Here is a 25,688-nt window from a genome sequence, read left to right as displayed (position 1 = left end):
GAATCTGACAATTATGTGTCTTGGGGTTGCTCTTCTCAAGGAATATCTTTGTGGTGTTCTCTGTTTTTCTGAACTTGAATGTTGGCCTGTCCTGCTAGGTTGGGGAAGTTCTCCTGGATAATATCCTAAAGTATGTTTTCCAACTTGGTTCTATTTTCCCCATCACTTTCAGGTACACCAATCAAATATAGGCTTGGTTTTTTCACATAGTCCCATATTTCTTGGAGGCTTTGTTCATTCCTTTTCATTCTTTTTTCTCTAATCTTGTCTTCACGCTTTATTTCATTAAGTTGATCTTCAATCTCTGATAGCCTTTCTTCCAGTTGATCAACTCGGCTATTGATACTTGTGTATGCTTCACGACATTCTCGTGCTGTGTCTTTCAACTCCATCAGGTCATTTATGTTGTTCTCTAAACTGGTTATTCTAGTTAGCAGTTCCTGTAACCTTTTATCAAGGTTCTTAGCTTCCTTGCATTGGGTTAGAACATGCTCCTTTAGCTCAGAGGAGTTTGTTATTACCCATGTTCTAAAGCCTACTTCTGTCAATTCGTCAAACTCATTCTTTGTCCAGTTTTGTTCCCTTGCTGGTGAGGAGTTGTGATCCTTTGGAAGAAAAGAGGCATTCTGGTTTTTGGAATTTTCAGTCTTTGTGTGCTGGTTTTTCCTCATCTTCGTGGATTTATCTACCTTTGGTCTTTGATGTTAGTAACCTTTGGATGGGTTTTTTTCGTGGATGTCCTTTTTGTTGATGTTGATGCTATTGCTTTCTGTTTGTTAGTTTTCCTTCTAACAGTCAGGCCCCTCTTTTGCAGGTCTGCTGGACTTTGCTTGAGGTCCACTCTAGACCCTATTTGTCTGAGTATCACCAGCGGGGGCTGCAGAACAGCAAAGACTGCTACCTGCTCCTTCCTCTGGAAGCTTCCTCCCAGAGGGGTAGCCACCAGATGCCAGCTGCAGCTGTCCTGTATGAGGTGTCTATCAATGCCTGCTGGGAGGTCTCTCTTGGTCAGGAGGCATGGGGGTCAGAGACCCACTTGAAGAGGAAGTCTGTCCCTTAGCAGAGCTTGAGCACTGTGCTGGGAAATCCGCTCCTCTTTTCAGAGCCAGCAGGCAGGAATGTTTAACTCTGCTGAAGCTGTGCCCACAGCCACCCCTTCCCCCAGGTGCTCTGACCCAGGGAGATGGGAGTGTTATCTATAAGTCCTTGGCTGGGGCTGCTGCCTTTCTTTCAGAGATGCCCTGCCCAGAGAGGAAGAATCTAGAGAGGCAGTCTGGCTACAGTGGCTTTGCTGTGTTGTGGTGGGTTCCGCACCCAGTTCGAACTTCGGCTTTGTTTACATTCTGAGGAGAAAATTGCCTACTCAAGCCTCAGTAATGGTGGGTGCCCCTTCCCCCACCAAGTTGGAGAGTCCCAGGTTGACTTCAGAGTGCTGTGCTGGCAGCGAGAATTTCAAGCCGGTGGATCTTAGCTTGTTGGGCTCCGTGTGTGTGTGGGGGATCTGCTGAGTAAGGCCACTCGGCTCCCAGGCTTCAGCCCCCTTTCCAGGGGAGTGAATTGTTCTGTCTTGCTGGTGTTCCAGGCACCACTGGCATATGAAAAAACTCCTGTAGCTAGCTTGGTGTCTGCTCAGATCGCTGCCCAGTTTTGTGCTTGAAACCCAGGGCCCTGGTGGTGTAGGCACCCGAGGGAATCTCCTGGTCTGTGGGTTGTGAAGACCGTTGGATAAGCGTAGTGTCTGCGCCAGATAGCACTATCCCTCATGGCACAGTCCCTCAGGGATTCCCTTTGCTAGTGGAGGGAGTTCCCCAACCCCTTGTGCTTCTGGGTGAGGTAATGCACCATCCTGCGTCTGCTCGCCGTGCGTGGGGTGCACCTACTGTCTAACCAGTCCAATGAGATGAACCAGGTACCTCAGTTCGAAATGCAGAAATCCCCCACCTTCTCTGTTGGTCTCACTGGAGCTGCAGACCAGAGCTGTTTCTGTTTGGCCATCTTGCCTGGAGATTTCTTAATATTTTCTATATACAATCATGTCATCAGCACATAAAAATTTTACTTTTTCTTGGTCTGTAGGCATTTTATTTTCTTGTGTTATTGTGCTGGCTATGATATCCAGTCAATAATGAACAGAGGGAGATAGTAATAGCTGACATTTTTGCCTTATTCCTGAAGTGCAAAGGTAGGGAGGGACAAATTTTTGTTTTATTCTCAGACATATGTTAACTGTAGGATTTTTTATTTTTAAAGATTCTTTTTATTAGATTGAGGTAGTTTCTTCTGTTTCTAGGTTGTTGAGTTTTTATTGTAAATAGATTGAATTTTGACAAATGCCTTTTCTGCTATTATAGATGAGCATATGAGATTTTTCCTTTATTCTGTTAACATAGTGAAATAAAATTAATTTTCAACTGTTAAACAAATCTTGCCTTCCTGGAGTAAACGTTAGACATATTATCTTTTTATATATCTGGATTCATCTTGTGAATTGTTTTTTAGAATTTTTTTCAGCTATATTTATCAGATAGATTGGATTATAATTTTTGTTTTTCATAATACCCTAGTCAAATTTTGGTATCAAGGTATGGCTGCATTATAAAATGAGTATGTATGAACTAAAAGTGATAACCAGTAAGTATTAGAAAGTTAACTTTTTTTTCTTGGTTACCAACTTAAGCATGTAAATAATCAAATATCTGATCAGCTTTAAGTACTATGTATCATACTACCTCTTATTTGTTTCTTGAAAAATGAGTTTTATTCTTAGAGTTTTTTTTTTCTTTTTTGAGATGGAGTCTTGCTCTGTCACCCAGGCTGGAGTGTAGTGGTGCGATGTCGGCTCACTGCAAGCTCCGCCTCCTGGTTTCACGCCATTCTCCTGCCTCAGCCTCCCGAGTAGCTGGGATTACAGGTGCCCACCACCATGCCCAGCTATTTTTTAGCAGAGACGGAGTTTCACCGTGTTAGCCAGGATGATCTCGATCTCATCACCTCATGATCCGCCCACCTCAGCCTCCCAGAGTGCTGGGATTACAGGCGTGAGCCACTGCACCTGACCCTATTCTTAGAGTTTTTAAAACAGTATGTACTTTGATCAGTTTTCTTTATATCTAATCTTTTTCCTGTATTTACATTTATTTTTGTTATTTCCATTTTTAATATCGAATCTACCATATTCATTGTATAGAAATTTATGTATTTCACTTTTCATCTAAAAATTCTTATTTCACTTAGAGTTTTTAACTACTTAAACTTGACTTAAAAGGAAAGAAGGTCATTCCTTAGTAGGAATAAAATATATAATTCCATTTATTAAACAGCATATTCACAGTTGTGTACCCATCACCACAATCAGTTTTAGTACGTTTTCATCACACCAAAATGAAACCCTATATGCATTAGCACTCACTGCGCACTTCCCACCAATCCTTCCTAGCCCCAGACTGCCACCGCTCTGATTTCTTTCTCGGTGAATTTGCCCGTTCTAGATATCTTACGTAAATGGAATCATACATGTGATCTTTTAAAACTAGTTTTTAAAACTCAGCATAGTGATTTCAAGGTTTATTCACATGGTAGGTAGCATGTATTACTACCTAATTTCTCTTTGTTGCTGAATAACATTCCATTGTATAGACAATGACACATTTTGGTTATCTATTCATCCATTGATAGATGTCAGGTTGTCATACTTTTATTGTGGATAATACTGCTATGAACATATATGTACAAGTTTTTATGTGGACATATGTTTTCATTTCTCTTGAGTATCTACCTAGGAGTAGAATTGCTGGGTTGTATGGTAACTCTGTGTTTAACTTTTTGAAGAACTGCCAGACTTAAAGCGATTGTGCCATTTTACATCCCTACTAGCACTGTACAAGGGTTTTCGTTTTTCTGCAGCTTCGTCAACATTTGTTATTATCTGTCTTTTTTTAAATTATAGTTATCCTAGTAGGTACGAAGTGGTATCTAATTGTGGGTTTGATTTGGATTTACCTAATGGCTAATGATGTTGAACATATTTTTATGTGCTTGTTGGCCATTTGTGTTTCTCCTTTGAAGAAGTGTCTGTTTATATCCTTTTCAATGGGATTTTTTTATTGTTGAGTTTTTCAGGCTTAATCTATTTCATACACCAGTCCCTTCAAGATATATGCCTTTGTTTTTTTCTAGAGTATATAGTTTTAGCTCTTACATTTTGGTCTTTGATTAATTTTGAGTTAATTTTTGTATATAGTGTGATGTAGGGGTCCAACTTTATTCCTTTGCATATAGATATCAAGTTACCTCAGCATTTTTTTTGAAAGGTTATTATTTTTTCTTCAATTTTCTTGGTACCTTCATTGAAAATCAGTTTACTAGAAATATGAAGGTTTATTTTGGGTCTCTCAGTTCTGTTCCACTGATCCATATGTTAAGTCTTCATGCCAGTACCACACTGTTTTGATTACTGTAGTTTGCAGTAAGTTTTGAAATTGGGAATTGCAAATCTTTTGTGTTCTCCCTTCTTCAAGAGTGTTTTGGATATTATGTGTCCCTTTCATTTCCGTATGAATTTTGGGATCACTTTCTGCAGAGAAGCCAATTGAGATTTTTACACTTAATCTGTACATCAACTTTGAGACTGCTCTTTTAACAATATTGTCTTCCAATAATGAATGTGGTTTTTATTTAATTAGGTCTTAATTTGTTTCAAGTGTTTAGTTACTCTCAGGTATGATTTTTGTTCTTTTGAACTTTGTTCTTGATGAAATTGTAAATGGAATTGTTTCCTTAATTTCATTTTGGGGTTATTCTCTGCTAGAATATGAATATACATTTTTCTGGGATCCTGTAACATTGCCAAACTCCCTCGTTAGTTCTAATAGTTTTTTTAGTGAGTTTCCTCAATTTTTCTATGCACAATCACATCATATGAAATAGTGATGGTTTTATGTCTTCCTTTGGAATCTGGATGTCTTTCCTTTTTCCCCCTAATGTAATTGTTAAGAATTGTTCATTATTTTCTTTAATATTTTTACTATCACTGTAGCATTGTATTGAATTGAAACAATGATGGCAGGTATCCTTATTTTGTTCCTGAACATGGAGGAAAGCATTCAGTCTTTCACTATTAAGGTAACGTTACGTGTGGGTTATTTCATAGATGGCTTTTATCAGGTTGAGGAGGTTCCCTTCTCTTCCTCTTTATTGAGTTTTTTAAAATTATAAATTGATCCTGGATTTTTTTCAAATGCTTTTCTGCATCTATTTAAATGATCATGTGATTTTTGTCTTTTATTCTATTGATATTGTATATTACATCAATTGGCTTTTGGATATTAAAACTACTTTGCATTCTTGGGATAAATCCTAATTTGTAATCATGTAGAATTATTTTTATCTACCTAGATTCTGTTTGCTAGTATTTTGTTAAGGATTTTTGTGTCTGTATTCATAAGAGATATTGGTTTGTAGTTCATAGAGCCCTTTTAGACATGTATTGCTGTATCTTTGGTGCCTGAAAGCACTTACGTTACTTTAGGCAGTACATTTTAAATAACAGCCAAACGTTAAAATTTGTAAAGAGGAAGTTAAATTGATTTCATTGAAATATTTCTTTGTAATGAGAGATCCCTTCTTTAACAATGCAATTATTTTTGCTTGAAAACAATTTAATTTTTTTTCTATTTGTTAGGCATACTCTGAAATCTGTTCCTTCCTTTTCCAAATCTTACCCACTAAGTTGATTATTATAATTCACAAAATACAACCAACATACCCAGCTCCCAAATGGTAGAATTTAAATAGGGAAGAAACTTACCTGTTTGACTATTAGGTGAGCTAGAGTTCTCCTTGAGATAGGTTTGCTGACTTGATGTTGTCTTTCACATTCGTTTAAAAGTACCAATTTCTGGAGTATTTGGAAGAATATCAGGAGTGTGCAAAGTCATAAAATAAATGCCTTTCTAAAACATTAGTTTTATTAAAAAATTTAGAATAGGTGATTATGGGGAAACTTTTTGTATTAAAATAGAATAGTTTTATGGAGAGGAATACAAAATATGCATGAATGTTTAAGGTAAAGCATAAGACTTCAAATAAATTCAGTACTTTGGCCTGATTTTCAGCCCAACCACCCAGTTCTCCTACCTGTTAGATAAGAGTACATTTTGTGGAAGTTTTTGAGAACTACTCTGAGGTATTACCAACAATGATGATTTCTTTATGACCAGGTTATTGCCCTTTGTAGATAATTAACAAATCAACACTACATCTCCTTCTGTCTGGAAGGAGATGTATTTTATCCTGTTAGTCAAATAGTTCACTTTTATATATTTAGATTTTCATTGCGTTAAGTAGCTTTTTGCTGTACAGTAGTCCTCCCTTATTTGCAGGAGATATATTCCAAGACCCCCTGAAACTCTGTATATATTATGCTTTTTCCTATATGCACATACCGATGATAAAATTTAATTTCTAAATTAGGCATAGTAAGAGATTAACATCAGTAACTACTAATAAATAGAATGAATGTAACAATGTACTGTAATGAAAGTAAAATAAGGGTTACTTGAACACTAGCACTGTGATATACCTCAGCAGTCAGTCTGATAACCCATATGGCTACTCACAGGCAGGAATCGTACACAGTGTGGATATGCTGAACAAGGGGATGATTCATGTTCCAGGTGGGACATAAGTGGGCTGGCTCAAGATTTCATCATGCTACTAAGAAGGGTGCACAGTTTAAAACTTAAGAATTATTTATTTCTGCTGTTTGCCATTTAATGTTTTTGGACCACTGTTGACATCAGGTAACAGAAACCACAGAAAGTGAAACTATGGAGAAGTGAGGACTAACTATTATACTTTAAAATGTGATACAGAATTAGGTCTTTTTATTTTACTTTGTGGTCTGAGAATACTTAGATGAAAAATATGACCATGATACCAAATATTTTCTTGTTACATATACTTCATTGGAAATACTGTTGAACATAAGAAGACAGATTTCATAATGAATATCAAATCTTGAGGTTGCTTTATTGGCAGGTCTTCTACATTGAAAATCTATATTAATATACTAGCTCATATTAAGTATGCTAATGGACCACAAAGAAGCCATGCATATCTTTAGATAGGCCTATCGAAAAAATGTTGCTCTTTTTTCTTAATACAGCTTGTTAATTTTATAGCCTTCTAGGGCTTAATAATTGCTACAGGATAGTCAAATCATAGCAGCATAACAGAAAAGATTAAAAAGAAAAAGCCCTGCTTAATAACATATCAACAAATATTTCAAATATACCCCAGAAACTAAATTTAGAAAAGAATGATTTTATCTGGATAGAATACATTTTGGGAAGAGCTCATCACAGACTCTGACATTAGGGAATTTCTGACCTGGCTGGACTCTAGAGATAATCTGTGCATTTAGATTAATGTTAAGGTAAACCTGCGATCTGCTTTTCTGTTACTGTTTTTTATGACCATGGAGCATTGTTTGTTGAAGAAACAAATCTTTGGGACATTCTTCGTATCTCTAATGGCTTTTATGAATGGGATTGAAACTACAGAAAGCCATTTTTTAGATCCCTTTTGGAAACTCTATACTGAACAAAATTATTGTGATTACTTTTTCCTTTAGTAGGTGTTCACTAAATACTTTTTAATAAATAAATGAAAATAAATGTTTTGATATCTACTTACAGATTTTCCTTTTTCATCGTGTCTTCAAGATTTTACCAGTCTAAACTGGGAGGGATTTTGTTACATATTTTCTTACCTTGACAGTATTTATTCTTTGCTCAAAATACACGTTGGGTATCGCTAATACAAAAATTCAAAATCTGAAATGCTTCAAAATTTGAAATTTTTTTGGCACTGGAGTGATGCTAAAAGTGGAAAATTTCACACCACACCTTATGTGACAGGTCCCAGTCAAAACACAGACATACAGCACACAGTTTATTTAGTGTACCTCCGCAAGGGAAAAAAGACCCTCCCAGAACCCCTGTAGCTGTGATAGAGCGTTTTTGAGCATGCCCAGATTCTCCTGCGCCATCAATCCTACAGAGGCATCTGAGCAGGCTGGGCATGCCAGCAGCAGGCCCCTCACAGTGTCCCACATGGAAACAAGACCTCCTTGCATTACTCACTGTTTGTTTGCTTATTGTGTGCTCTGTGATTTAAAGATACTGTTTAAAATGTTAAAAAAAAAAAAAAAAAAAGTCCTGCATCATACCCATCGGGTAATGTCGATATTCCCAAATTGGAAACTATTTCAAATCTGAAACACTTCTGGTCCCAAGCATTTTAGATAAGGGCCACTCAACCTGTATACAGCATCACTCATTTCTTTGTTTTATGCATCGTCCTACAGATTCATCACTTTGTTTTGCATTTCTGTAGTCTCATGCCAAATTTCACGTCTTTATACTTTTTAATATTTCTCTAATCTACTTACTACTCTGTCATGCTATCGGCATAGCTTTTGCCTAAACCATAGTATTATATGTCTTGTTCCGTGACCAAATGTTTGGTAACTTTTTCCTTCTTTACAAATGGTTTCCATATTTATAAAGGATACACACACACACACACACACACACACACACACACACACACAGTCAAATATTTATAATATAGTGAAAGAAGTTCTGGAACTTCAGTGGGAAAGGATTTTTAAAATTGTCTAGTCTAGCCTTTTTTCTTTCTTAGTGAGATCAATAATGCCCAGAGAGATAAGCAGACTTTGTCAGAGTTACTTTGAAAGATGTTATTGCAAGTGGGCTTCAGAGTAATAACAGGAAAAGGGAAGGCATTGTAAAGAGATGGGAATAAAGGAAGCAGGATAACCTGCTAACAGAGTATAAAGTATCTTCGTGTGTATATATTTGTTTAGTTGTCTGAATTCTTTGTAAATACATCAGTCTTTGAGATTACCCTCTTTGAAAAAAGGGCCTGGGTCCCATTCATGGGCCTACTAATGGTATGCTAAACATAAATAATATATAGGCCAGGGAAAATGACTTGAATGCTATGATAAGTAAGAAGAAATAAACCTATTTATTGAGCACTACTATGTGCCATGTGCTTTCACACAAATTATTTCAAAGACAAGATACAATCAACTCTTGAACATTCATGATTCTAGTTTTCAGTTATCCGGTTGATTGCAGTATCTCTACCAGAGGGCAGGCAAGAAGGAAAACCTATGGGATTCATGTTATACAGAAGTTGCTCTAGTAGAGTAGGGTTCTGGGCAGAAGTAAATTTAGTAGCTCAAAGAAAAGGTTTAGATTCCCTGTGGGCTTCACTTACACCTATTCCTGTTATCTTATAGGATATGTGCATTCTATGAGCTTTGGAGAAATAAGTACCAGTAACAGAAATTTGGGGTTAATGTCTCTGCACACAGAGTAGAATGAAAATTAGGGGCCAGGCGCGGTGGCTCAAGCCTGTAATCCCAGCACTTTGGGAGGCCGAGACGGGCGGATCACGAGGTCAGGAGATCGACACCATCCTGGCTAACACGGTGAAACACCGTCTCTACTAAAAATACAAAAAAAAACTAGCCGGGCGAGGTGGCGGGCGCCTGTACTCCCAGCTACTCGGGAGGCCGAGGCAGGAGAATGGTGTAAACCCGGGAGGCGGAGCTTGCAGTGAGCTGAGATCCGGCCACTGCACTCCAGCCTGGGCCACAGAGTGAGACTCCGTCTCAAAAAAAAAAAAAAGAAAGAAAATTAGGGTTGTCCCAATACATACGTCAGTGAATTGCAAATAAAGTGTTGGTGTTGTTCATGTTTGTTTGTTTTTAGATTTTTGTTTTTTCTGTCTGTGCTCTTGTCAGAAATCATCCCTTTCTGGTTTAAGTTGGAATCGTTTTCAGAGTTAAATATTTTCTTAGTTAATGTTTTTAACTTTATAATTTTTTTTTGGACTAAGAATAACATGTACTGCAAACCTTCCTTTAAGTTACTGTCATCTTTTTATTTAATCATACTATTTATATGCTACTAAAGAATGCAGGGTATTGGTACCAGGAAAAAGTAAAATTGCCCGTGTATATTTAGTAAAATATTTAAAGTACATATTTTGTTTATTTTATTAATAGGATTTAAACAAACGTATACAAAATGTAAATCAAAATCAATTGATTGTACCTGTTTTGCTAACAAAAAAAATGAAACCCATGTTTTAAAAATTGGAATATATTTCTGTCCTGGATTATAATTTGGCACCTGCGTCCTTTGTAGGACTTTCCATATTTAAGATGTCTCTGATGATTGAAAACATTTTTAATGTAAAAGTTACATGTGTCTTTTATTACAAAGGTGAAAAGATTGCCTTATGAGAGATTAGGTTTTTAAAAAAGCAACAACAAAAACAGAACAGAGTGTTCCTGAAGAATTCTTCATACCTTTGGAAGAAGTCTAGTTTTTCTAAACTGCAGCTATAGGCACATACTTAATTTTATTCTGATAGATGTTAAAATTTTTTTCTATTATTTCTTTCAGAGTAAGTGAGGAAAAGGAAGTGACGGAGGAAAGACTGAAAGCTGAGCAGGAGTCATTTGAGAAGAAGATCAGGCAGTTGGAAGAACAGAATGAACTGATCATCAAAGAAAGGGAAGATATCCTTTTGAAAGTCTTCTTTTTTAACGTGCAGGAAGTTTGACTATTTCATGAAGACAATGTAAACTCCAGAGAAATAATTGTTCTAATTTGTAACAGGGAATAAATCTGCATGTGCTGCTGTTTCTAGGCAATCAGAACGACACTCAACAGTATGTGCTGTAGCTTCCTTTGTGCCTGATGAGGCCCTCCAGCTGTTTTGCTGCTGCTGTTATGCTGCTAAGCACATACTTGTCAACTAAAAAGGACAGTAAGAAATTTGGTCATTTAAATATAGTGTTGGAACTTTATTAAATTCTGTTCCTCTGCTGTAATTGAGCTGGAACCTCCTTGTGTTTGGTATTCTTTCTAGTTAAAGCTTTGACAGTCCTAGGAATTCTCTGAAATCATAAAAATTAAAAAAAAATTCTTTTTACTGTAAAGATGTAATTGATAAGTGTCTATATGGCAACATAAAGCTGCCAAATCCTTCTTATGGAGCAGAAAACTATTGGGTTTAGACCTAGAGGGGTGTGTGTGTGTGTGTGTGTGTGTGTGTGTGTGTGTGTGTATGCGCGCGTGTGTATAGCATTATTTGTAAGAAAATAAAAACATATTTTAGGGATGTGTTAAAATAAGCTATTTCTGAAATTTCTTTTGAATAGGTAGAATTACTTATCTTTGGATATTGTATGCAGCAATACTCATGTAGAAGAGAAGTCCCTAAAGTTAGAGTGATAGAGCTGTCAGCTAAACTAGTGTGTGAATGCTTGAAACAACCATTATTTTTATTGGCAGTATCATCATTAACTTGATTGTTAATAATTGTTTCAAAGATTCTGCAAATGTCAAAAATGGTCATGTACTGACAGTAAGTATGCCTTTGTGAATACCAGAGAAGTGGAAGCATAAAGATAAATTATAATAATTAGCTTGAAAAACACAAGACTGTAGCTACAAAAACAGAGTCCTGAACTTTTATTTTCCAATCAGTGGAAGTTCATGATAGAAAAATAATATTATCAGAATTCTCAGAATTGATTTGCTGAGTATAACATTAAGAAGGCTTGTTGGCCCCACAATTCTAGATCAGTGCTTTTTCAGTTATTATTTTTTTTCTACATCTCTAGCATTTGGATAATCATCTCCCACCTTCTCTTTTTTTTTTTTTTTTTGCCCACTTTGACTTCATTGCCATTGGTTGTTGACCCTCAAGGTAGATTGTCTTTTGTGTTTTTCTTCCTGCTACTTTTTTTCTCCAGATTTAAAGGAATGCTGTTTAGTCAGAACTCATAACAAAGTGCTTAGCCAGTTTTATTTACTCTTCTACTTCTCATGAGGAGTAGTACTCCAGGTCCTAGCATTTTCTAGAAATGGTAGGTTAGGAATGCTTTCATTTGCAAAAAAAAATTCAATTTACAAGCTCCTTTGTTTCTCACATAATAAGAACTCTGGAGATCATGGAAGATTCAGTGGTTTAACATTTTCAGTGCTGGCATCTTTACAATTCTCTCAGGTTTTTTTAATGGTTGCTCAGATTCTAGGCATTACATTTCCATTAAGGCAGGCAGAAAAGGGGAGGAGGTCCTGGTAATTATGACTCCCTCTCCCTCCTTTAAAAAACATAAAAACTTTATGAGAGCACTCCCTACTCCCCACCCAGTAGTCTTTTATATGATATTTATAAAGGTCCTGCATTTTATGATGTGGCCATGGTAGGCTGCAAAGGAGGCTAAGAAAGTGAGCATTTAACTTGTCCAACTTAGGTAGTAGAAGGCAGCACTGGAGAAGACTGGAAATGAAGTCAGCCCCCAACTCTGGTAGTAGAGGTAAGGGGAATACAATTCACTCTTTGTATGGAGAGGAGGTGGTGATACTTTAATCTTCCTGGGACAAAAAATCTGTAGCATACAGTGGAATTGGGATGAGTTGGGGAAAGGTGAGAGAGGTTGGTAGTAGACAGTTTAGAAAACCTGGCCACAGTTAGAGTGGGCCCTTGTTTGGTAAAATACTTTAGTAAATTTTGTGGTTATCTGGAAAAGTAGAATCTAACTCAAGTAGACTGTTATATTTAGGACTTTCTGGGTCAGGATTAATTCTATTCAGTGCTAAACCAGTCTATACTTTGCATGGCTGTGAATGGTTTCTTTTGTCAGGCTAAATGTTATGATACCTGGGTGATTGTAGTGACACTATTTTTCATGTTTTCCTCATGATTTAACTCAGGGGTGAACATACTACTACCGTGGGCCACATCCAATAGGGTGCCAGCTAATTCCAGCTGTACCCATTGTGTTATGTATTGTCCGAGGCGGCTGCTTTTGTGCAATAACAGCAGAGTAATTGCAGCAAATACCCTATGCCTTTCCTAACCTAAAATATTTATTATTTGACTCTACAGTAAAGGTTTGCTGGTTCATGATTTATCTTACAAGCTAAGAAAAGAAAGGAAAAGATATGTGAGTAAACTCAAAGACTTTTAGTCATGTGGCATAGTCAGACTTATTTTACATATAGTAAAATAAGCATTTCTTTATTATCGTGAATAAGAATTGGAGTAAATGTTATACCATTGTCAAAAATTAAAATTTTTTAGTTGGTCTAACTGGTTTAGGTTTTTTTTTTTAAGCACTAAAATATGGGTAGTATTTATAAAACTTTGTTATCAAAGAAGGAAGAAAGGAAGACATGATTTTTTTAAAATGATATTTATGGTTTTTATTCTGAGTAGATCGCTCAGGTGCAAATCTCCTTTACCAGAATAAACCTGTCAAAGGTTAATATAGATGATTTTACAGTACATAAACCTCTATAAAACTTAGAAACATAAAACAAGGTTGTTATTTAAAATAATATAATTTTAACTACGGATACATTTACCTATCATACATGAATGATTCAGACTCTTAACGTATACATGAAATCAGATAATTTCAGATCATATTAAAGTCTGTTTCTGTGTGAGAAAATATATCCATTAATTCTGATTTTTGGCATTTTAAAGATGTATTATACCAACATTTATGGGATTTTTGTTTTAAAAGTTTGAGTAACTTGATTTATTGATCAACTGTATAAACACAGACCAGTGCCTTAGTAAAAAGGAAAAGATATTTTACGTGTGTGCGTCAGGATCAGCCTGTTGAAGGGTTTGTTCTTGTAGAAAATTGTGCATTTATTATTAAAACATAAAAAGTCTTAGTAACATTCAGTCTTTAAGCAAAGAAAGTTTATGTCTGGAGAACTTAACCATATAAATGAGTGTGCCGTTTACAAAGCCAAGCAGTCTGATGAACTTAGTAGGTTTTTGCCTGGCTGGATGAGTATGAAAAGAAAGATAAATCTGAAACTTAAAGAGAAATATGTATAATCACAATAATTCTGAAACGTGTTAGCGTGTAATAGTGTAAGACACAGAGGATGTAGCCATTATAAAATTTGATTAATATTTAAGCTAATTGTATTTCTAGAACATATGACTCAGATCAGTGGTGAGCAGTGGTATTAAAAGCTTATATTAGAAAAGTATTAAAGTCGAATGTTTGCTGACTTCACTGTTTTAACTGGCATAGCAAAGGAAAGTGACAGCAAAGAAAGCACAGTGGGATTTAGAGTCATAATCCCATTTTAGCACTGACTAGCCATCTGATCCCTTGGGAAAGTTACTCAACTTCTCTGAGTCTTTCATCTATAATATGTAGATAACTAACATGCCTTTTTTGCAGGCCTATTGGAATTTGGTAGATCCTTTACATTATATGTGTAAAGGACCTAGTCTAAGTAGCCACTGAATAAAAAATAGCAATTCTCATTTTTACTATTATTAATAAGGAGCAGGGATGAGATGACTAGCCCACGTTTCTCATTTCTGTGCCTTTCTTCATTGGGATTTTGTTGATTTTCATTACATTATGCAAGGGTTGGGCTGCTTAGTAGCCCAGTAGAAGAATGTTTTGTCTTCTGCTTTATATTCTGATCTCTCTGGAAGGAAAAACCTCTATGTACCAGTAGCACCCGTTGAGTGCTCACTGGGAGGAAACCAAGTTTTAGTTTCCTCTCCCAGAAATCAAACTCAGTTGTGTTGTTTTTTATTTTTGTTTCTGTTACTTCTCTGACTAGGACTTAGTAAACTGAAGGGCTTTAGAGGTGCTTGTAGCTCACATCCTTGAGCCCATTTCATGGGTCGTCATTTTAGAAACTGCTCTTCAAAGAAAGAATTTTAAGGGAACTAGCTTTTTTTCTTTCTTTCTTTCTTTCTTTCTTTCTTTCTTTCTTTCTTTCTTTCAAGCAAAATCGCCTTTATTTGCATATGGTATGAAACTTAATTTGGCATATCCAAATCAATGATACTATCTATGTAAAAGTAATAACCAGTCAGAAGATTAAAATGGCAGAAAAAGAAGTTTAAAATGTCCACAAAAAAATATGGCTGGGTGCCGTGGCTCACTCTTGTAATCCCAGCACTTTGGGAGGCCAAGGCAGGCAGATCACCTGAGATCAGGAGTTCGAGACCAGCCTGGCCAACGTGGTGAAACCCTGTCTCTACTAAAAATACAAGAATTTGCTGGGCAAGGTGGTGCATGCCTGTGGTCCCAGCTACTTGGGAGGCTGAGGCATGAGAATCGCTTGAACCTGGGAGGCAGAGGTTGCAGAGAGCTGAGATTGTGCCACTGAATTCCAGCATAGGTGACAAAGTGAGGCTCCATCTCAGTAATAAAATAAACCTAACAGTAATGTACAAAACCTTTAGGAGGAACATTTCAAAGACTCCTGAAAGACAAAAGCAGAGTTGAATGAATGGAAGGACAGCCCTTGTTGTTCATTTGGATGACTCAACAAAAAATGATATCAGATATTCTCCTAATTCATATATGTGTAATGTGATTTCCCAAAAATATATATATATGAAGGAGATTTTTTCTGGAGCTAGACATGTTGGCTATGAAATCCATGTAGAGAAATATGCAAAATTAACTAATCAGCCTCTTACAAAGAAGAGCCAAGAAGGAAGTGATTAGCTCTCTATCAAAACATGGTACATGAATAAACAACCAGACTACTAAAGAAGAATAGAAAGTTTAAATTCAATTACATACGCAAATTAAGAATATAATTGAGATAGCATTTCACAACTGTGACAGCAGGATGAACTTTGTAATAAATAGTATTGTGACAACTGGAGAGTCATTTGGAAAGAGATAAAATTGGAGCCCATGCCATGCCTTATACCATACACCAGAATAAACTCTAAGTGAATCAGAAGTCCAAAAAGTGAAAATATGAATTATGTACACATATCTGAAATTCAAGAAGTACATATAATTTTAAAAATTGTTTTAATTATTTTATTTCAATAGTTTTTGAGCTACAGGTGGCTTTTGGTTACATGGATAAGTTATTTTAATAACTGATTTCTGAGATTTTGGTGCACCTGTCACTGGAGCAGTGTACATTGTACTCAATATTTAGTCTTTTATCCCTCACCCACTTTCACTCTTCCCCCCTCCGCTGAGTCCCCAAAGTCCATTATATCATTCTTATGCCTTTGTATCCTCATAACTTAGCTCTCACTTATAAATGAGAACATAACGATGTTTGGTTTTCCATTCCAGAGTTACTTCATTTAGAATAATGGCCTCCAGCTCCATCCAAGTGGCAGCAAAGGTCATTATTCCATTCTGTTTTCTGGCTTAGTAGTATTCCATGGTGTATATATGCCACATTTTCTTTATCCACTTGTTGGTTGGTGGCCACTTAGGTTGGGCCCATATTTTTGCTATTATGAATTGTACTGCTATAAACATCCATGTGCATGTGTCCTTTTCATATAATGACTTGTCTTCCTTTGGGTGGATACCCAGTAGTGGGATTGCTGGATCAAATATTAGTTCTACATTTAGTTCTTTAAGGAATCTCCAAAATGTTTTCCATAATAGTTGAACTAGTTTACATTAAAGGAACTAGCTTTAATCTTTCTGAGGACTGTATTAAGAATGAGCCAAAGATCCCACAGTGTCTGTGCTGAAAATAGGTAAGAGAAAATTCACAAGATTTTTATATGATTCTGTGAAAGAAATCATTGGTTGCTAATAACGGTAATACCCTGGAGCTATCCAAAGCTTTGTATTTAACTATATATCTCATCCCTGCATAGGAGCCAGACTACCTTGATTTGTCACCATCATCTGTTAGACTTTTAACAAGGATAGGAACCATACTGCACAAAGCTGTATCATAGATCTCGGTGGAGTGGTATGTGAGGAGAGGTAGAAAAAATTTTCACACACACACACAAAATGTGTCAAGAGAAAAGGTCTCTCCTTAATGTATCTTTCTGGCCCTTCGGAAGAGAGGGCAGATGTTCTAGTCTTTGAAATAATTTTGGGAAAATAAAAAACCTGAAGTTCTTAAAATGAAGAAAACTGTAAGTAGAAGAGAAGGGATATGGAAGAAGAAAGGGTATTTTGGTGTTTGGCAGTGTGGTATACTAATATAAACACCTTATCAACTTTGATGAATCTTGACCTTTTTGTTTTGAATAAGTATTTGGTTTTTGATTTTTTGTTTACAAATTGAATTATTTAGTGAAAGAATATATTGTGTACTTGGATAGGGCCACTTTGTTCCGTTTAACAAGCCCTAGAAAATACTGTTTTACTGATCTGATAATCATCTCAAATACTACAGAAGCTGTATTTCTTGAGGCCATTTTATTTACTCTATGTTGCTGTATAAATTTAGCAGATTTTGGACCATTGTTATTATAAATTGTCCTGGAATGACATTTTATATCAAACTAACAGTTTGAATGATTCTTTCCATTTGTATTACAGAGAAATAAGCATTCTTAAAGAAAGAACTGATTGTTACTTATTTTATTGTTATCTAAACCATTCTTAAAGCTTATTTTTGTTCTCTTAAAAATATTTAGTTATTAATGCTAACCACAGGAAGAAATTGTGACAAAAGTTTGTAGAAAGTAAAGAAATTATATGTTCACTATTGGGTACTATGCTTACTTACCTGGGTGACCATACCCCTAACTTCAGCATCATGAATATACCCACGTAACAAACCTGCTCATGTACCCCTGAATCTAAAAGTCGGAATTATTTTTAAAAGTTATATAAATGTAACCCTATACTAAAATTCATCCCAATAAGAGTCTCTAGGGGTTAAGTTACTCTTTAATAATGAGTTATATTTACACTTTACTTTTTTGGAATTCATCCAGGAAATAAGAATAAAAAGAGGCACTCCTCACCCACTTTAGTCCCCTATGTATGAATGTATGAACTTACTTTCTCTGTTTTTCTCTTTCTCTCTCTCTTTTTTTTTTTTTTTTCTTTTGAGATAGAATCTTGCTATGTCGCCTAGGCTGGAGTGGTGTGATCAGGACTCACTGCAGCCTGGATCTCTTGGGCTCTAGTAGTCTTCCCACCTCAGCCACCATAGTCACTGGAACTACAGGTGTACCCTTCCCCACCTAGCTGTTTGTGTGTGTGTGTGTGAGACAAGGGTCTCTTTACGTTGCCTAGGCTGGGCTGAAACCTCTGGGCTCAAGTGATCCTCCCATCTTGGCCTCCCAAAGTGCTGATATTACAGACGTGAGCCACCACACCCAGTAGAACTTTTCTTATATGAGAATTTTTAAAGCTGTCGTATGGATAATAATAAACTTATTATTTGGTATCTAGTTTTAAAGCTAATTGGAGATTTAAAGTAGAAAATTAGAAGTAGAGAATGGGGCTGTAATGAGACTATTGAAGTTGACAGAGGAGTTGATAGAAAAACTACTAAAAAGCACGTAAGAACTAAAAATACACAGCAGCCTAGAACTCTGCCCACTTAGATATATCTCAAGGACATCATATATTAAATACAACTTAGTATTCAGAGGCAGGACAATGTTAAATTGTTTTTATCCTTTTAGAACTAGTAGTGCTTTTATTACTAAGACATCTTGCATTTTTATATTGCTTTTCTATTTACAGAGCACTTTCACTTACACATTTTTAATCTTCATAATAACCTGGTTAACTTAGATGAGGCAGATACTCTTACTGTCATTTTACAGGTCTGGAAAGGTAATGAAACAGCCCATTGCAGAGCTAAGACTGAAATTTCTTGACTCCAAGTGTTCTGCTGTTTTTACTATACCAGATTATCTCTGCAGCAGTGAATGATACAAATATCAATAAACCTTACTTTTTAAAGCACAATTTTATAAAAATGTGTAATATATTTTATGGTGCTTTTTATCCGAAGTTGGTTAAAAATTTTTTTGGTACTCAAAAGCGTATACCTTAAGTTACCAGAAAATCCAGATACGTAGAATGTTTCAGGAGTTTTCTTGTATTTTGACATCTCCATTCAGTCACCACGTCCTACTCATTTTCCCTTGAAACCTTATTCCTTGCTATTTTCACTGCTACCTCACTTCATTCCTCTGTTACTGTATAGTGTCCTTGTGTGCTTGCCTCCATTGTTTCCAACTGTCCTGTGAAAGAGTTCATTCCATTAGTGTTGCCAGATTAATTTTTCTTAAGGATTACTTTTCCTTCCTTCCTTCCTTCCTTCCTTCCTTCCTTCCTTCCTTCCTTCCTTCCTTCCTTCCTTCCTTCCTCCCTCCCTCCCTCCCTCCCTCCCTCCCTCCCTCCCTCCCTCCTTCCTTCCGTTCTTGTTTTTGAGACAGAGTCTTACTAGGTCATCTAGTTGGAGTGCAGTGGTGCAGTCATGGCTCACTGCAGCCTTTAACTCCCAGGCCCAAGCAGTCCTCCCACCTCAGCCCTCTCAAGTAACTGGGACCAGAGGCATGCATCACCATGCCTGGCTAATTGTATTTTTGTAGAGATGGGGGTCTCCCTCTGTTGCTCAGGCTGGTCTCGAACTTCTGGGCTCAAGTGATCCTCTCACCTCAGCATCCTAAAGTACTGGGATTACAGACGTGAGCCACTGTGTCTGGCTTTAAGTTCTGTTTTTATTACATCATTTGGCTTTTTCATACCATTCCATAGCTTCTTGTGGCCTGAAGGACCAAATACATATTCTTGATTTTGACATTCAAGCCCTCCATTACTGGTGTCAAGTAACATGTGTGACCTTCATTTTTATGGCCCCCACATACCAGCTAAGAAAGGCTCATTGGATTTTCCTGCTTATTACATCTAATTTCTGTTTCTTTGTCATTGCTCATTTTACTAATTTCCTTCTTCAAAAATGTTTAAAGTCATCTTCCCCAATACATTTTTAAAAATAGTATTTGGCTCTCAGCATTCATACCTGTACCAGCTGCCCTAACTTGTATATCTTCTTACAGTTCTTTGGGCACTGTAGTGTACTTGAAACAGCCCTGAATTTTTAGTAAGAAAACTTAGACCTTGGATCAGCTACTTTATACCTTTGTGACTTTGATAAATCGTTGAATGCAGGAGCATTTCAATGACATTTTAGAAGAATAAGCTGCTTTGCAAAGGCTTTAGGCTAGAGTAGGGGTGAGAAAGTGAAGGCCATGAAGAAAAGGAGATACTGTCATGCCACAGGGCATCTATGTAAAGGGATGTTTTGGGGTTTGTTTTAAGGCTGGAAGAGATTTTAAAGATCTGCTTCATCTAGCACCTTTTCTGATTTTCAGTTTTTCTTCTGTAAGAATGAGACAAATACTTTTTAAAAATTCTAATTAGTTTATGTAACTGCTAAACATGTATTTTTTGGAGTAGTGTGAGAAGAGATTGTGCTTTTCAGACCCTTTGCCTGCTATTCTGGGCTTAGCAAGGTTTGTTTGCTTATGTATTTGTTACTTAAGTATTCGCTGTGGACTGAATTATGTCCCTTCAAAATTCATATGTTGAAGCTCTAACCCCCAGTGAGACTATAGCTGAAGATAGGGTTTTTAGGAGGCAATTAAGGTTAAATGAGGTCATAATGGTAGAGCCCGAATCCAATGACTGTTGTCCTATAAGAAGAGCAGAGAGATCTCTGTCACACACCACACCCCCACATTGTCCTGTGTGAGGCCACAGCAAGAAGGTAGCAGCCTGGAAGGCAAGAGAGCCCTCACCAGAAACCAAACCTGATCAAACCTTATTTTGGACTTCCAGCCTCCAGAACTGTGAGAAAATAAATTTCTGTTGTTTAAGCCTCCCGGTCTGTGGTATTTTGTTATGGCAGTCTGAGCAGACTAAGACAGTATGTAATATGTACTTAGTTCTTTGGTAATTTTTATTCTAAGTATCAACTTAAAAGGCTTTTCAGTGTATTTGTGGAGGGTAGTGTTTCTAGTATTAGTGTATTTTCAGATATCGTTCTCTGATCATTTTACTTTATTTTCTTGGTTGGGTGTTAATACATTTTTGAACAATTTTTAAATATTTTGTATTATTTTTTGATGAGATTTGATTTCTGGCAATCTCGTTGCCTTATTTTCTGAGACCCTTTTAATATATATGATGTACTCATTTTATAATTAAAAAATAGCTTAACTTTCCAAGCTTGATTTTGCTTTGGTTTTGATGTCTTCGATTTACTGAAGGCTCCAGACGTGGAACCTTAACATCCTCAGACAGCAACTTCTATGTTGCTTTATAGTGAGTGATACTGCAATTCAAATAAATGTGGATCGGGGCTTCTCAGCTGGCTCTAGTGGCTAAGGATTTCATTTCTTTTTGATACCCATATAAATAAGCTCAGCAAACTGAAATTCAAAATACATTTATTTGCTACATCTTTGTTTAATTATCTTTTTTTCAGTTATGGTTCTGTTCTGGGTAAATGGTACTAAACCTGTATAGCATCATTTAAAATTACTTTGGAAAGTTTCAACAGTTCTTGTATGAAGAAATAGACTTTAAGTAAATCAGTAAATCAATCTCATAATTATCATTCAGGGTATTATTTAGGATTATTGTTTAGCCTTTTGCATTACTGATTTTCCTTAAAGGGCTATCTGATGTACTCTTTTCAGCCAAATCTATTTGCCATACCACAGCTTGTAATTGCTTTACATTTGAAGAATATAAAGAATGACTTTATTACTAATCAGTAGCAAATTTGTCTTAGTATTTTTAACCTTAGGATGGCCTTAACTTATGAATAAATGATTTAGATGGTAATACTCTCACTTCAGTTACAGACTGATGCAATAACTTAAAAAAAATTGTACTCAAGATTTTGCATTTCAAAACTGATTTTTCAGAAATAGTAAATATAATTATGGTATTCTCATGAAATAATTAGAAGTCAACAGAATATCTGAATTGTATCTTCCTATAGAGGATAGTAAGGATTATCACCTTCCCCCAGTTTTATTATCTTTTCTTAATACAGATTACCAGGCTATTGAGCATCTTATTTTCTTGAACCCTCAGGCTTATGAAGAGCAGAGCCAAATGGAGAAAGAGTTCTTCCTGTCAAAACAGCCCCAAGCAGTTTTTGAATTTGTAAATAAACGTGGCCTGGAAAATCCAGGCATCTAAAGACAATATTGTATTTCAGTTAAACCGGTCAGTTTTTCAAATAGTTGTTATAATGCGTGTGTTTTATTTTTTTGGTTGTACCTATGAGACTTTGTTCCACACAAAACTGATAAACACAGGAAAAGTGTCAAGAGGCAAAGGAGAAAAAAAGACGAGAGAGAGAGAAAACCAACGGAAATGGTTAGATATAGTAATTGCCCTAGTGAGAAATTTGCATGGGAGAAAAGTTGACAATAAGCACAATCTATGATATGGTGACACAAGAGAATGGTTACTAGTGAGTTCAGAGAAAAGTTTCCAAGTAGCCACCTCTGTCTCACATTAATATTCCCAAGGCATCAGTGAGCCAGGCTAAAAGCACAAGGACTAGTTCAGCAGTATAGAGGAAAAGGGGGTGAGAGGAGGCTTTAATATGATAGTAAGCTTAATCATTGAGAGATGTCACAACATTTAGAAGTATATTCTTTGTATAACATTACATAGTAACTTGGCATGGCAGAGAAATAATTTGATATATTGCTAAGGCAGCTTTTTTCTCCCACTTATTAAATTAAAAAAACAATTACATGGAAAGCCCTATTGGTAAATCTTTAGTTAATTACAAATTGATATCTCAAATATGACTTATCTCAGTGAAATAAGAAGCACAATAGTATTTTGGAAACTCAACTATTTATCACACAGGATTATCAAATGATCCAAAATATGTAACTGGTTTAGAATTAGGAAGTTCTATGAAAATATAAAGACTATAAAATATTTTCTTGGCCTGAAAAAATTTGTAGCATAAAAAATGGATGTGAAGACATATTTGATATGTATCTTTCAAATGCTGTCTTTTATTTCAGATGTTATCTTCTATTTGAATATTTTTTTGTTTTGCCTTTAGAGTCCTCATTCAGATTTCTTTTGCCTGAAAAGTAAGTAGCTTTCTGGTTTTTGAAGAGATAATATGCTTTTTGAAGCAAAAAATTTTTTTGATTATGTGAGGAGCATCCCTTTTAATTTTTTGAAGCAGTTGTAAGGATGTTTGTTGCTAAAAATAAGTCAGCTAGGAATTGCTAAAGAGTCTTAGCATCATGTGTTCTGACAAGGCATTGAAGAGATCTCAAGGACAATAATGCAGAAATCAAGCTGAGAAGGCTCTGATTAGATGGAACCTACTTGAGAATGTTTTATGAAGCTATATCAGGATCAATCTTCCTTGCACAGATAACAGGAAAGGCCAAAGTGACAGTATTCAAAACAAGATATATGTTTATTTTTTATTCATATAAAACTCATCTGGTGCCAGCAATTTTAGGCCAGTGTAGTGACTCCACGGATTATAGGAGCCACACTTTTCTTAAATCTTGGCATTTCAAGCTTCCACCATGATTTGCAGATTCTAGTTAGCAGATTCTGTTAATTTTGGAAAGTTTCTTCTAACTTTGGTTTTAATTTTGTTTTTCCATTGTTGAACTTAGAAATACAAGTAAGTTTTATATGTTGATTTTATATCTTTTGACCTTGCTAAATTCTCACTTATTTATTCTAATAGTTGTTTTATACATTTCTTAGGATTTTATTTGCAGTCACGTCATCTGCAAATGAAAAGAATTTTAGTTCTTTTAAATATTTATGCCCTTTGTTTTTCTTGCCTTCCTGCAACACCTCCAGTTAGGTCTTAACTGAAAGTGATGAGAGGAGAACATCTTTGTCTTGTTCTGTATCTTAGGAAGAAATACATATTTCATCCTTAAGTTTGATGTCACATAGAGGTTTTCGGGTTTTGGTAGATGACTTTTATATCACATTGAATAATTTCTCTTTTATTCTTAGTTTGCCAAGAATTTTTGTTCTTGTTTTTTTGCTTTTACTAATCATGAATGGACACGATTATTTATAGTACTCAACTTTTACTATATGTTTATTGTCTGTTTCCTTCATAAGGCATTATTTCTGTCTTGTACACTATTGTATACTGAGACTCTAATATACTACCTTATGCATAGTATGTAGTCAGTAAATAAATACATGCTACATGAATGAATTATTAAATCAGAGTTACTTGATCAGAAAAGATCTGACTCAAGAGAAAACTTGCCCTTTATTGCTGAATCTGCATAATCTGGCACTCTACTGCCACCTGGTGATAGTATATCTAAATTGCAATAAAAGCATCTCAGGCGATGAATAAACATGTGAGCTAAAAACTGCAAATGATTGGACTGATGTGACAATTATAATTTAAAAATATACATATACTCATGATATGTATCAGGTCTGCGTTTGAGATTTAGCAAATGTATTTCACATTTAAAAGATGCTGAAATGTTTTCTGTTTTCCTGACTGCTAGGAAAGAATGAAGGATCAGTTAAATTACATATGTTAAAAAAATAGAATAAATTGGGAAAGTTGGCAGAAGTCGAGTAAGAGCAAAGGCATATTTTCTATATTTGAATTCCTGCTCTGTCGGCATTTTCTTGCTGTAAAGTGCCAACTAAATTTGAATTTTAACGAACAAGAATTTTTAACTTCTTAATATCTTGTATTAAATATTTAATATATTGCAAGAAAATCCAGCTTGTGGCCAAGAGTGAAATTTAATGCTTGTTCTTAAAAATTCAATCCTTTGGCTACACAGAATTCACTGAGATTTAAGTGTAGAATGGAATGGGATTTCTGTTAGACAGTTTCTTGGAATGAAGTCATCTATCATCTACACTGTTATGATTACCACTACATATTTTCATTTCTTAGCCTCCCTCTGAAAAAACAGACCATGTGCCAAATATATGTTAAAGTTTTTAGAGATGCAATTCAAATATTAAAATTTTCTTATTGTTGTTAAAATGGTCAATATTGTAAAATGTTGATAATTTTACATAAAGGTTAGCCCTTCTTATGATCAAAATACCCTGAGATGATAGTGTTGGAAGTACTGTTTTAGTAATAAAGATTATCATGTGGATAAGTTCCCTACAAGGCCCCACGATGGTAATGCCCCTTGATTTTGTCTTTAAAGAAAACTGCTGAGAGGCAATAATTTTTTTTGTTTGTGTCCCATTTTTATTAATACATGGTAATTGATGGAGTTGCAGTGACTTGTAGCAGTAATGAGTTCTAAACATAATAATGCACTCTTTTCTAATAAGTGAGCACTGCTGGGGTTTAAAAGCATACTAAATCAGTTGCTTTAGTATGAATTTATTAGTTTTTTTCAGCATTAGCTTTAATAGTAGTTATTTACATAAGCGTACATCCCATTAACCGCCATCAGGGCTGGAAAACATGCTGAACTGTTCATATTTTCATATAATTATTGAACATAATGGTTTCATTTGCATTTCTAAACAGTGATGTTTCTGTCAGCCTTGGAAATAGTGTCTTTACGCAGTCCCTATTTCACATCCACTTATTTGACATCGTTAAATTTTATGCTAATGTGCTTCCCTAGAATATCATCAGTAGGACAGATGCTTGTGCTTTAATATACAAATCAGGGATGCTTTTCCATCCCCCAAATGGCAAAGGAAATTTTAAAAAATTCGCACTTTTAGATACAGAGCCTGTCTCTATATAAATAGGTTTATGAAATAAAACTTTCAGAATTAAATGTTATAATCTGAT

The 25,688-nt window shown here is 35.6% G+C and overlaps 1 protein-coding gene across 7 annotated transcripts in view; it reads left to right on the top strand.

The window, feature by feature from the left end:
* Positions 1 to 25,688, top strand: part of KIAA1328 — a 399,175-nt gene that overhangs the window by 50,517 nt on the left and 322,970 nt on the right. For all 7 annotated transcript variants that reach the window (XM_028838138.2, XM_028838137.2, XM_001106820.5 and 4 more), the window contains one exon: positions 10,506 to 10,621. In XM_028838138.2, coding sequence (XP_028693971.2) covers positions 10,506 to 10,621 — 116 coding nt within the window. The remainder of the gene's footprint in view (positions 1 to 10,505; positions 10,622 to 25,688) is intronic.

Source organism: Macaca mulatta, chromosome 18 (genome assembly GCF_049350105.2).
Source record: "Macaca mulatta isolate MMU2019108-1 chromosome 18, T2T-MMU8v2.0, whole genome shotgun sequence".
In the NCBI taxonomy this organism is placed as follows: domain Eukaryota; kingdom Metazoa; phylum Chordata; class Mammalia; order Primates; family Cercopithecidae; genus Macaca; species Macaca mulatta.
The sequence above is the reverse complement of the archived record's forward strand: the minus strand, read 5'-3'. Positions and strand labels throughout refer to the sequence as shown.